General features: G+C 48.5%; 1 protein-coding gene across 1 annotated transcript; it reads left to right on the top strand.

The window, feature by feature from the left end:
* Positions 1–12: 12 nt before the first annotated feature.
* On the top strand, positions 13–11,947 carry ciao2a (cytosolic iron-sulfur assembly component 2A). Its single transcript, XM_063477538.1, has 5 exons — positions 13–250; positions 1,759–1,923; positions 4,006–4,055; positions 10,258–10,303; positions 11,236–11,947. The coding sequence occupies exons 1-5, from the start codon at positions 127–129 to the stop codon at positions 11,334–11,336; spliced, it is 486 nt and encodes a 161-aa protein (XP_063333608.1). The 5' UTR covers positions 13–126; the 3' UTR covers positions 11,337–11,947.
* Positions 11,948–13,213: the final 1,266 nt, after the last annotated feature.

The following is a 13,213-nucleotide window of genomic DNA, read 5'->3' as shown; positions in this document are numbered from 1 at the left end:
AGTTAGCGCTCATGCTAACTGCAGCTGATTGGTTCCATTGTCGCTGCTGTACGCTAACGGCTGTCTCTTAGCTTTCCTGCCAAAGTCACCGCGAAAGGTCCCGTTTATTATGGCGTTTTCTAAAACATGGAAGCAGTGTTGAGCCTCGTGTCGTTAACTGTCACGAAGGTTTTACAGTTCTCCGGACTGACGGACAACTGGAATGCCCCGAGGACCAAAAAGATGGAGGAGAAAGCGTTAGAAGTGTACGGTACGTTCAGCCGGTAATGGAGGCTAATGGAGGCTCTGGTCTCATAAACAAGGCTCTACTGCACTGTCAGCTAACCTGTCTACGTACTGTAAGTCTGTAAACCCACGGCCAAGATACTGACAATAAATACCAACGACTGTAAATAATGTTAAATACATACAGTCAGTGATGAACACCGCCGCACTGTAAGAAAAACTATCTGAGAGCTTTCTGTCAGTTTTGCTCGCAGATGATTAAATCACGCGCCGAAGTGTCGACCGTGTAATAAGCTTTAGCAGGTGTTATAGATTAGTAGTAAAAACGTAAACTATTGAAGATTAAATTAAATGTGAAATTATTGAACTGGAGTTTGGTGCGACGAAAGAAAAGATTTGGCTGGTTAAACATGTGGAAAAGGGTAGAGAATTAAAACTTACCCTCAACATTTGACCTATTTTTAACTGCCCTCCTCAGTAAAACTACATGAAGTTTCCATCCACTCATCACAGGCTTGAACCTCACAGTCATTTTGGGGCTTTTAATGATTTCTTTGAACGGTTCTTCTTCCAGGATGGACTGTTTTAAAAAACTTAAAAACAAAATCTGGGTGCAAAAGTCTGAATTCATTTTGATTGGACACAAGTGTTTATACAGGCATGTTTACGCATACATGCTGAAAGCTTCTGATAAATGATGTTGGAGGTTCTATGATGTCTTTAAACTTGGCCGAGGCCTGTTAACTTCTCATTTGTGATCATGGTTAATTACAACTGACAGATTCTCTCTGCAGCATAAAAAGGATTTGTTTGACAGCACTCACTGGATTGACCAATACTGGGAACAATGAGAAAGTCCAGCCATCTCAGTGAAGATCTGAAAAGCAGAACTGCAGATTTACACAAGTTGGGAAAGTCTCTCTGAGCCGTTTCTGAACAAGGATCCAAGATCACACAAGTACAAGTTACTCAGATCTGTCCCCACTGAGGTCTGGGAGAGACCCAGACTGTCCCCCTCAGCTCAAATGAGCAGCTAGCCGGGTGAAACGGGGACACAGTCGGGAGTTCCAACAGGACAACGATCCCAAACACACATCAGAACTGGTTTTGGATAAAGCAGGCTAACACTGGGCTTAGCATTGAGCGTTTCCAAACCCCTGAAAATTTGTGGACCAGTTTAAATGAACTCGACTGATTCAGCCAGACATGCCAGAAGCTTGTTGGTGGATGCAAAAACATGTGGTTGAGGTGCATCTTGCTAAGATTAAATGCCTCTTAAATGCTAAGAGGCATTTAACCTGACATTCGTGGGGGTGTATGTATATATCTGAGCCTGAGAGCCTTGAGACTCACTTTCTTCACAGTGACCTTCTTACAGGTCTGCTCTGCAGCAGGAAAAACTCTGAATTTCTTGGACTCTTCGTATCGTTCTCAGTTTGTTTCAGCTGATCCTCAAACACGAGGCTTTGCCTGTTTTCTCGCTTTAATCTCGCTGTCATGTGACTCACGTTTTCTTTTTCTGCCCTCCATCAGATGTGATCAAATCGATCCGTGACCCAGAGAAGCCCAACACCCTGGAGGAGCTGGAGGTGGTGACGGAGAAGTGCGTGGAGGTGCAGGAGCTCGGAGAAGACGAGTACCTCATCATCATCAGGTTCTCCCCCACCGTCCCCCACTGCTCCCTGGCTACGCTGATCGGTGAGTCGATGATTGAACCAGGTCTGAGTTATTTCAGCTCCTGTTAGGAGGACAACTCAAAATATTCCAGATAATCTATTTCTAAGGTTTATGGAAAATCTTTGGAGATCAGCAGGAGACGCTTACAGGAGGAACTGCATTTGAAAAACAAATCTTAGCTTCAACAAAGAGAAACCAGAGTGAAAGATCAACATGAGCCTAAAGACAAGACTGAACACTTAAAAATGAAATCAAGTTAAAAATAATCAGGAACTAAAAAGTTCACACAAGAGTCTGTGATCCACCCCAGAAGCTGTTAGTTGGGATGCTGTGTGCAGTGTAAGTAACACTGCAAACCTCATAAACTCCTGTTTTATCTACTGGAGCACAGAGACGTGTCCAGTGTTTAAACTGAGAAAGTGAACCATTTTAATAAAACGATGAGCTCATTTTGAGTCTGATGGCAGGAACGTGTTTCGTGTTTCTCACTGCGGCGTCTGTTCGTCTTTTTAAATGTCTGTGAGCCAAAGAGAGCAGCTGCTCGACGTAGTTTGTGGAGATTGTGAACCTCTGCTCGTCTTTCCTTCTCAGACTCTTTTTATTCCCAGACATGTTACTGACCTGCTGCCAGTGACCCGATTACCTTGGCCGAGGTGACCTGCTCTGTGTTTGGTGTCATTCTGTCTGTGGACGCGTAGCTGGATAAACTGTGTCAGGGCTTCAGGTAGAGCAGGTCAGGTTAGTTTCCATGATTCTTACAGGTGTGCTGTGTGTTGTCAGCATATAGAAAGGACTGTATACAGATTTAAAATGTGATGTCACCTTTGACCTCTGACCTCTCCTTCAATGCAGAGAGATTGATCTCAAGTGATAACAATGGCTACATACAGGCATTTAGGAATACTCGTGTCACCTTTGACCTCTGACCTCACGCTGACATTTAAGATCTGCCTTTTTTCAAAGTATGTAAGTGTCGTCAGGTTAGTCAGAAATATACTGCAGTATAATATTATATAATACTACTTAGTCCTGCATACAGTTTGTGTAATCAGAGTAAACCTCTGTCACACTGCCCGTATCTGCAGACTTGTTAAAGTAGATTTAATAAGAGCAAAGAAAACAAATGAACATGTAGAAAACAGCATCGTGCTGCCCCGCTGCTTCTCCTTCTTACAAAATGTTCCTCTATTTCCATGGAGAATAGTAAAAGTCTCAGTTTAAACATTTGATGTGTTTTCTCTCTTCTGTTGGGAATAAAACATGAATATGTATGAGAGCTGCACATCACTGAATTCTTGTGCAACGGGGTCGTAACCACCTGATTTATTTTAATTAGAAGTTTGCTTCCCTTTTAATTACAGTCCAGTCCCTCCATCACCTCTGTCAGGCCGCCGTGCTGGCAGCCACAGAGCTTGTACTTATTATTCTGGACGTCCTCACAGCGTCGGCGCTGCAGTGACAGAGTCCGCCCGAGGACGCTCTTAATGTGATGAGCAGCAGGAAATAACCAACGTCTCGCTTTTAGCTCAAAGCGATCTCTGGAAGCTGTGTGTGTGTGTGTGTGCGTGCGTGTGTGTAAAAGCAAATAAAATTTTAACCAGACAGCGCTGCTGCATCATGGAGAGCCTTTTAACACAGCTGTGGGGGGTTAGCCCACAGCTGTGGCTCCATTTTTGGATGTTTTATCGGCCCGCTCCAGCTCCTTTTCCTATTTCTATCAAACTGTCGGAGCGACAGAGTGAATCTACTTCAAGACAGACTATATAAAACCCGATACATGCTGTGGCAGCTGAAGACATCACTGTGGGACAATGATTAATTTAGCAGCTAATGGGAGAAGTTGGTTCGTTTTGAATAGGAGTCTGCTCTCACGATTCAAAGTGTTTATTGTCATGTGTCCCAAGAGAAGTTTTTACTTTGCTTTGATTTCAAACTCTGGGTTTGGAGACTTTATTTGGAAATGAGATGAAGCACGGGCTTCTTCTCATGTTTGATGTTCCTGTTTGCTCTTTTCCTCATCAGTAAACTCTGACACACACTCGTCTAATCTGCTGCTAACGTTGCTCTTCGTCAGTGTCTGATGGGCTTCTTCTGTGTCTGCAGGCCTGTGCTTACAAGTCAAGCTCCAGCGATGTTTGCCATTTAAGCACAAGGTGAGTTTCAGCGTGACGCGAGTCGCTGCACCCAAACCACAGATGACACATTTTCACCCTGACCTCCTGTGGCATCAAGCCCCCATAGATCCTTTTTATCTTGATGTTGTGGTCAAGCCAGTGCAATGTTTGCTTTGGTCTCCAAGTCTTAGCACTTTGGGCCAAAGATGGTTCAGCCAGGGCTGCTGGAAAATTACCAGCTTTAGTTTTAATTCCAATTTTTGGCTAGCAATTGAACATTAAAAAAAACTTTATTAGGTATCACAGATGTACAGAGAAAATACACAAAGAAGGTTTGATGGGGTTTGATTTGAACATTTGCGTTTAGCAATTAGCATCACCTTTTTCCCCGCCCACTTTCTACTTTTGGTCAGGGTTTAGGCGGAGCTCGTCATGGTCTAGGTTAGAATGCGCATGCGAAAGGTGGTCAGCTGACCTCTGCCAAACGACACCTCTGCTTTCAGCCGTTTTCTGACTTCAGTTGTAGAACAATGACATCAAAAGAAATTTGCCAAAAACCTGCAGTTCCTCTAACATCCACTAGAGGCTCCAGCAGTGAGTGAGTCCCCATAAACTCCCAGGTTACAATAAATATGTCTTGTATCAGGTACATAAGCTCACGATAGATAATTTCCCCCGAGGAGTGATTTTATTTATAACCTGTTTAAATTACATTAAAACATAAAGTCTGGATGGTTAGGGGCGTGGCCTATGCAAAAGGTTTATGGTGACACAGGACAGCTTCGTTTTTGAGGATTTCCTCAAATCGATGATGTGTACAGTCTATGTATAGAACAACTAGCAATATAATTATAGAAGTTTCACCCGGTGCTGTGTTTGTGTGCACAGACGTTTGAACTGCCTTCCAAACTCAGATGTGACAAAACAAATCGAACGTTCCCACAGAGAACAAAAGGAAGCGGTGGAGTCGAAGCTTCCTGGACAGACACAGCTGTTCTCTCATTAACACATCAATGAGCGGCACTCGGAGAAACGGAGGCAGGAATACCGCTGTGGATGAACCCTCCGCTGGCCTTGGCAGCCCATTAGCGTTTTATTCATGAGCTTGTTGGAGAGGTTTCAGCATCAGAGATTGAGGAGTTCTTGGACTGTTATCAGACAGACAGGAGAGGGTGCAGGCAGGTGGAGAGCTGCAAGCTTCATCATTAAAGCTGCTTTGCAAACGAGACGAGTAGCCTCTTAATTAGAGGAGTGATTTTAATCAGCAGTGCTGGACAAAGCAGCTTCACACTGGCAGAAAAAGTTATCAGGGTAATGAAAAGTTTGTTTAATGGAGCCTGATTTCTGCAGGAAGCTCTCACCGACTGTTGCATAGCAATTAATCCAAACCACACAGGAACATTAAAAATACAGTGAGTGATTATTTCAGGTTATTTGGTACAATAACTCATATTTATATTATTGGTATTTAATCATCTCCTCCTGATTCTCATAAAAAATAAACCCACATTCTGTTGAACTTATAATTAATAGGTAACACATGAAAAGTCCATAAACATGCTTATTTTTTCTAATGTCCTAATTACTTTTTACCGGTAGGTTAGACAAGCCTGACGAGTGCTGGTTTAACAACAACAACAGCTGGTTATAAGCTAACACTTTTCAAAAAAGTTTCACTAATGTTGCCTAACAGAGGCTAGCAGTGCCCGACAGAGGCTAGCAGTGCCCGACAGAGGCTAGTAGTGCCCGACAGAGGCTGACAGAGGCTAACAGTGCCCGACAGAGGCTGACAGTGCCCGACAGAGGCTGACAGTGCCCGACAGAGGCTGACAGTGCCCGACAGAGGCTGACAGAGGCTAGCAGTGCCCGACAGAGGCTAGCAGTGCCCGACAGAGGCTAGCAGTGCCCGACAGAGGCTAGCAGTGCCCGACAGAGGCTGACAGAGGCTAGCAGTGCCCGACAGAGGCTGACAGAGGCTAGCAGTGCCCGACAGAGGCTGACAGTGCCCGACAGAGGCTGACAGTGCCCGACAGAGGCTGACAGTGCCCGACAGAGGCTGACAGAGGCCAGCAGTGCCCGACAGAGGCTGACAGAGGCCAGCAGTGCCCGACAGAGGCTGACAGAGGCCAACAGTGCCCGACAGAGGCTGACAGTGCCCGACAGAGGCTGACAGTGCCCGACAGAGGCTGACAGAGGCTAGCAGTGCCCGACAGAGGCTGACAGAGGCCGACAGACGCTAGCAGTGCCCGACAGAGGCTAGCAGTGCCCGACAGAGGCTAGCAGTGCCCGACAGAGGCTAGCAGTGCCCGACAGAGGCTAGCAGTGCCCGACAGAGGCTAGCAGTGCCCGACAGAGGCTAGCAGTGCCCGACAGAGGCTAGCAGTGCCCGACAGAGGCTAGCAGTGCCCGACAGAGGCTGACAGAGGCTAGCAGTGCCCGACAGAGCCCGACAGAGGCCGACAGTGGCCGACAGAGGCCGACAGAGGCCAGCAGTGCCCGACAGAGGCCGACAGAGGCCAGCAGTGCCCGACAGAGGCCAGCAGTGCCCGACAGAGGCCGACAGAGGCCAGCAGTGCCCGACAGAGGCCGACAGAGGCCAGCAGTGCCCGACAGAGGCCGACAGAGGCCAGCAGTGCCCGACAGAGGCCGACAGAGGCCAGCAGTGCCCGACAGAGGCCGACAGAGGCCAGCAGTGCCCGACAGAGGCCGACAGAGGCCAGCAGTGCCCGACAGAGGCCGACAGAGGCCGACAGAGGCTAGCAGTGCCCGACAGAGGCCGACAGAGGCTAGCAGTGCCCGACAGAGGCCAGCAGTGCCCGACAGAGGCCGACAGAGGCCAGCAGTGCCCGACAGAGGCCGACAGAGGCCAGCAGTGCCCGACAGAGGCCGACAGTGCCCGACAGAGGCCGACAGTGCCCGACAGAGGCCGACAGTGGCCGACAGTGCCCGACAGAGGCCGACAGAGGCCGACGGAGGCCAGCAGTGCCCGACAGAGGCCGACAGTGCCCGACAGAGGCCGACAGTGCCCGACAGAGGCCAGCAGTGCCCGACAGAGGCCAGCAGTGCCCGACAGAGGCCAGCAGTGCCCGACAGAGGCCAGCAGTGCCCGACAGTGCCCGACAGTGCCCGACAGAGGCCAGCAGTGCCCGACAGAGGCCGACAGAGGCTAGCAGTGCCCGACAGAGGCTAGCAGTGCCCGACAGAGGCTAGCAGTGCCCGACAGAGGCTGACAGAGGCTAGCAGTGCCCGACAGAGGCTGACAGAGGCTAGCAGTGCCCGACAGTGCCCGACAGAGGCCGACAGTGCCCGACAGAGGCCGACAGTGCCCGACAGAGGCCGACAGTGCCCGACAGAGGCCGACAGTGCCCGACAGAGGCCGACAGAGGCCAGCAGTGCCCGACAGAGGCCAGCAGTGCCCGACAGAGGCCAGCAGTGCCCGACAGAGGCTGACAGAGACTAGCAGTGCCCGACAGAGGCTGACAGAGGCCGACAGTGCCCGACAGTGCCCGACAGTGCCCGACAGTGCCCGACAGTGGCCGACAGTGGCCGACAGAGGCCGACAGTGCCCGACAGTGCCCGACAGTGGCCGACAGTGGCCGACAGAGGCCGACAGTGGCCGACAGAGGCCGACAGTGGCCGACAGAGGCCGACAGTGCCCGACAGAGGCCGACAGAGGCCAGCAGTGCCCGACAGAGGCCGACAGAGGCCGACAGAGGCCAGCAGTGCCCGACAGAGGCCGACAGAGGCTAGCAGTGCCCGACAGAGGCTAGCAGTGCCCGACAGAGGCCGACAGAGGCCAGCAGTGCCCGACAGAGGCCGACAGAGGCCAGCAGTGCCCGACAGAGGCCGACAGTGCCCGACAGAGGCCGACAGTGCCCGACAGAGGCCGACAGTGGCCGACAGTGCCCGACAGAGGCCGACAGAGGCCGACAGAGGCCAGCAGTGCCCGACAGAGGCCGACAGTGCCCGACAGAGGCCGACAGTGCCCGACAGAGGCCAGCAGTGCCCGACAGAGGCCAGCAGTGCCCGACAGAGGCCAGCAGTGCCCGACAGTGCCCGACAGTGCCCGACAGAGGCCAGCAGTGCCCGACAGAGGCCGACAGAGGCTAGCAGTGCCCGACAGAGGCTAGCAGTGCCCGACAGAGGCTAGCAGTGCCCGACAGAGGCTGACAGAGGCTAGCAGTGCCCGACAGAGGCTGACAGAGGCTAGCAGTGCCCGACAGTGCCCGACAGAGGCCGACAGTGCCCGACAGAGGCCGACAGTGCCCGACAGAGGCCGACAGAGGCCAGCAGTGCCCGACAGAGGCCAGCAGTGCCCGACAGAGGCCAGCAGTGCCCGACAGAGGCCAGCAGTGCCCGACAGAGGCCAGCAGTGCCCGACAGAGGCCGACAGAGGCCAGCAGTGCCCGACAGAGGCCGACAGAGGCCAGCAGTGCCCGACAGAGGCCGACAGAGGCCAGCAGTGCCCGACAGAGGCCGACAGTGGCCAGCAGTGCCCGACAGAGGCCGGCAGTGCCCGACAGAGGCCGGCAGTGCCCGACAGAGGCCGGCAGTGCCCGACAGAGGCCGACAGAGGCCGGCAGTGCCCGACAGAGGCCAACAGTGTTAGCAGTGCCCAACAGAGGCTAAAAGAGGTTTCAGATGTGTCCTTGATCCAACACAGCTGATTTAAATGGCTAAATGACCTCCAGAGTTCTCCAGAGGCCTGGTAATGAAGTCATGTGATTCACGTGTGTTGACCCAGGATGAGATCTAAAACCTGCAGGACACCAGCCCTGCACCAGATGTTTTCTTGGCCAAAGCTTGGTTAGTTTCCAGTAGAGCTGGGCGATAGAACGATAACGATATGTATTGCGAAATAACTTTTTCTCGATAGAAAAATTAAACTATTGCGATAGGCCTCATCTCTCTTGTCCTCTTAAAAAAAAGAAAAAAAAAGAACAGCCAATCCAAATTAAGTAGCGCAGAGCCGAACCAATCACAGCCGCAGCGTCACGTCACGTGACTTGTTACGTGCAGCACAAGTGCCAAGGCGCACATGTGTATTTGTTTTTGCAGCCGGGCTGCCCGGGTAATGAAGGAAATGAGTTTGCCAACTAGAGAAAAATCAACCGAGAGCGTGAGCGAAGGTTACCGAAGAGAAAAACGATGATGGTTCCAATTCCGGAGAGATTGTCGAACAGAAGGGCCATAGAAGTTCCGTAGTGTGAAGGTATTTCGGCGATTTCAAGTCTGACAAAAAACAGAGTAGCGCGCACTGTAAATTGTGCCGAAAGCAAGTCTGGAAAGACAATAAACCGGTGCATGCTCAATCTCTGACTGAAAGCGCTAATTCGTCATTCGGCTTTTGTCAGACTAAAGTCACTGTTAGAACTGTTTGAAAAGCTAAGCTTTACAACAAGGAGAGATTGAGAATTTCCTTTTAGTTCTCAGTTTATTTGATATTTACAAAAGTTAGTCAATTTTGTCTGTTCTTCTGTAAAACAAACTTAGAATTTAATATTTTGTTTCTAAGTGGAATTGACAATTTAGTAGTCTGTTTTGTTTGTTCTATTTTGAAACTTAAACGCTTTAGCAGCTGCCTTTTGTGTAGTTTGCAATATTTGCCTTTATTTATCTGAAACTGAAGTCTCATGTTCCTTAAGTACGTCTACCCTGTTGAACTTATTATGGGAAATAAATATTTAAATCAAAACAAGCTGCAGATTATTTCACATTTTACTTGTGAGCAACGGCACATTTAAATCTTACAAATATAGTTATTTGGCTTATATCGTGATATATATCGTTATCGCCTGAAATGAAAAAAACATATCGTGATATGAAAAAATCTTATATCGCCCAGCTCTAGTTTCCAGCGTTGTCTTCCTGCCACATGATAGCATTTCTCTGCCCATTGGGGACCAAGTCCTATCACTGAAACCAGTCATCTGAGAGCGGTCTCAGTCATTGAGGGTTCACGCTGTGCACCGTCAGATTTCAGTTTTATCACACTCTGAGCAGCGTTCACATTTCAAAGTCGAGTTTTAAATGATGAATGGCGTCTGTTATTCTCTGAGCCGCAGGAATCCTGCTTTATTTCTGTCTCTCCAAGTTTCTAATCCTAAACCGCCTTCCTCTGTGTTTCTCTCTTTTATGCAGAGCCGAGCTTTCAAATCCTCTGTTAACTGAATAAAAGCTGGATAAATAACTCTGAAACAAGCAGCCCGTTAACACCGCTTCTTTTTCTTTGTCTTCTCAGTTGGAAATTTACATTTCGGAAGGAACACACTCTACTGAAGAAGATAGTAAGTCTGCCTCATTTCTTTTTGAAAGGCATTTTCATGGATTGTGTGGAACACGCAGCTAGACGTATTCAGCAAAGACAGCAGGGGGTCAGGAGGATCCACGAATATTTGATGCAGCTTTTAGAAACCACAGATTGTCTTTTACCCGAAGAGATCTGCTGTTAGAAGCCAAGATGGCTCCTGTATTCACTCTCTGGGTGCGTTCATGGTATTTACTTTACCTTTCTTACTTTGCTCCTAACCCTGTCCTACTGTTTTAGTCACATGCTACCCCAGCTGTGCACAGGTTCCTATGGTTACTATTGTTTTGACTGTCTTTAGGTTTAGTTTACACAAAACTATGGGATCAAAGTGCTCAACATGTAAAAGTATTAGCATGTAGACGGTGCAAGATAAAAAAAAAAATAGTATCAAGAGATTATCTGTACTGACAAGTTACATGAACGACTTTTAAAAAATAGAGCAAACTGACAAAATACAGCAACAGGTGAGAGTGAAGAGCTAAAAATCACCACAGAGCGATAAAGTGCAGAGACAAGAGGCTAAAACGCTGCACGAACATTACAGCACAAACATGAGCAAGTGGTTCACAGAGCACATGGTGTCATTAACCATTAAAACCCTGAATCTGAAACAACAGCAGTGATTAAACTGACACTAATACCTGATCCAGCTCTGAGTTACTCAGAAATGTGGTGAAATCTTTACAAAGACTCAGATAAACCCGAGCTGGGAGCAACAGCAGAGGTCCTAGAATGGAGCCCTGAGGAACACCCCATGAGATGATATGTTGGAGCTAAGCAGCGCTCTCTGAGGTTATTTAAAAACCAGCTCAGCTCCTCCCAAACATTACAGGAGGGGGCAGCACGTGTGCGGGTTTCTGGTGTGGTCCAGTTGTCAGAACGTTTGTGTCGTCTCTGTTTTTGTCTCAGTTAACAAACAGATCAACGATAAGGAGCGAGTAGCGGCCGCCATGGAGAACCCCAACCTGAGAGAGATCGTGGAGCAGTGTGTCACCGAGCCGGACGACTGACTGCTTGGACCGTGTGTGTGTGTGTGTGTGTGTGTGTGTGTGTGTGTGTGTGTGTGTGTGTCCATAGTGCCTGAAAATTACACTCAGAGGACTGCTGAGCGTCGCCTGAAGGCGGAGCCTCGTGTTGGCTCGCCGGACCGTGTTGGGGGGATTTGGGGTTTTGTTTTGGAGGCTCCTCACGGAGAACTCTGAGCCATAAAGAGTCAGAGGCTGAAGTCAAACAGCAGATGTGTGTGTGTGTGTTCACTTTCTCATCATTCCCTGCTGGAGGGACTCTCCCTGAGCGGCGGCGTTTCCTTGGAGATGCTGCAGGCGGAAGTGGGTGGGGCAAACAGAGACTGTCCTACTTCCATGTCATCGTGCAGACTGGGTCGTTCTGTGGAGAATCAGAATCTGTGGCTTTACCTCCTTTTATATACAAGAAGAGAGAGACGCACAGATGTTTCCAGCTTTTCTTTTAATGGTTGTTTTTTGGGGCCTGTCCTTTTCTAAATGCACTTATCGAGATTTATCTGAGGGGGTCGTTATTTTTAATGAGTAAGATGTAAAAATCTAATTTACTAAATAACCAGGTAATAAAATTAGATTAAAAGTGGACCTGTTTTCCTCGTTTTGTTCTTGTTTCCTGTCATAAATCTCCCGTTCCTTCATATTAACTTGATCAAAGTTTGTGATTATGAGCTCAGTGTATGTACAGTCATCCCTGTGAGCCGATAGGTCAGGCTGCACTCAATCATTTTATCTGGCTTTTCTATTCCTGGAACTTTGTGATGTCACAGAGAACGGTGGAGCAGCCAGAACTGAAAGATCTCCCATGTACAGGAGTATTTTTTTAATAACAGGCTTTTTTTTTTTTTTTCCAAGTTCATGTTGACAAACATCTCAGTCGTCAATATTCTCTCAAGTGCTGCCGAGAGCACGCCAAAGCAGCGGGTGTCGATATCATCCCAACCAATCAGTCAGTCAGAAACACAAACAAGAACGCGGCGCACATGATGTCCAAAAACAGAGATGAAGGTTTACTTTCAGCGTTGCAAGACTAAATTTCCTTGTTTGGGAAAATCTTCACCTTCACAGGAGTTTCTCAAAGACCGCACAGAGGCTCAGTGTGAGCTAAAGGATTATTTTGAACTGCGTATCATGCAAAGCTGCTAGTAAAGCACAGAGCAGATGAATCATTTCATTTACGACTGCAAAGCCACAGCTGAGAGCCGCCGTTACAGACAGGAAGTGCTGGACAACAGCGAGGCTCTAAAGTCGGCTCGTAGGATCGATTCGACCAATAGCGACATCTGAGCCCGGCTCCTGTACTAAATATCTCACCCTTATACTTGGCACTGATCCAGCTGCTGTCTGGTACTAATGAGACAACAACAGCTTTTTCTTTTTTACTGCGTAATAATAATAAAAGTAATTGTGCTGAAAAACTACCACTGGCAGCTAAAATCACTGAAAACGCTCCAGAAACTTCTCATAATTACCCTCAAACTGTAACTACAACTCTGACCACCAGGGGGTGACATGTCGCCAGCAAACTGTTGCAATCTTTCCATCTTCTACTTCAGTTTCCTCAACAGATTTGATCTTATCCCAGAAAAGGGGCGTTCTTAATAACCTGGTTAAATAAAGGTTACACTGGCTCGCTGCACCAGGTTGTGGTATGAATGATGAAAGTACAGCCCAGCTGAAGTTCATCCTCAGACAGGTCCACACCTGTCGAAGCTTCAATAAAACCAGATAAATGCACAACTCTTTGTTTCAAACTTGAACGCCTCCCGTCAGGTGGACCTGCATGTGAAAACTGTGTTTTTTTCCACTGCAATGATGTTGCATCAGCTGCTGGGGGCGCTGTTGGTCTTGGGTAAAGATCCTGAGAG

The sequence above is a fragment of the Pelmatolapia mariae genome, linkage group LG7 (assembly GCF_036321145.2).
Source record: "Pelmatolapia mariae isolate MD_Pm_ZW linkage group LG7, Pm_UMD_F_2, whole genome shotgun sequence".
Classification (NCBI taxonomy): Eukaryota; Metazoa; Chordata; class Actinopteri; order Cichliformes; family Cichlidae; genus Pelmatolapia; species Pelmatolapia mariae.
Note: the sequence above shows the minus strand (reverse complement) of the source record. Positions and strands in the feature narration are given on the sequence as shown.

Bases quoted from the DNA above. Each gene is read 5' to 3' on its own strand.
- ciao2a (XM_063477538.1), top strand. From the start codon at position 127: ATGGAAGCAGTGTTGAGCCTCGTGTCGTTAACTGTCACGAAGGTTTTA. The intron at 251-1,758 runs GTACGTTCAGCC...GCCCTCCATCAG, and splicing joins GAAAGCGTTAGAAGTGTACG to ATGTGATCAAATCGATCCGT. The intron at 4,056-10,257 runs GTGAGTTTCAGC...TTGTCTTCTCAG, and splicing joins GTTTGCCATTTAAGCACAAG to TTGGAAATTTACATTTCGGA.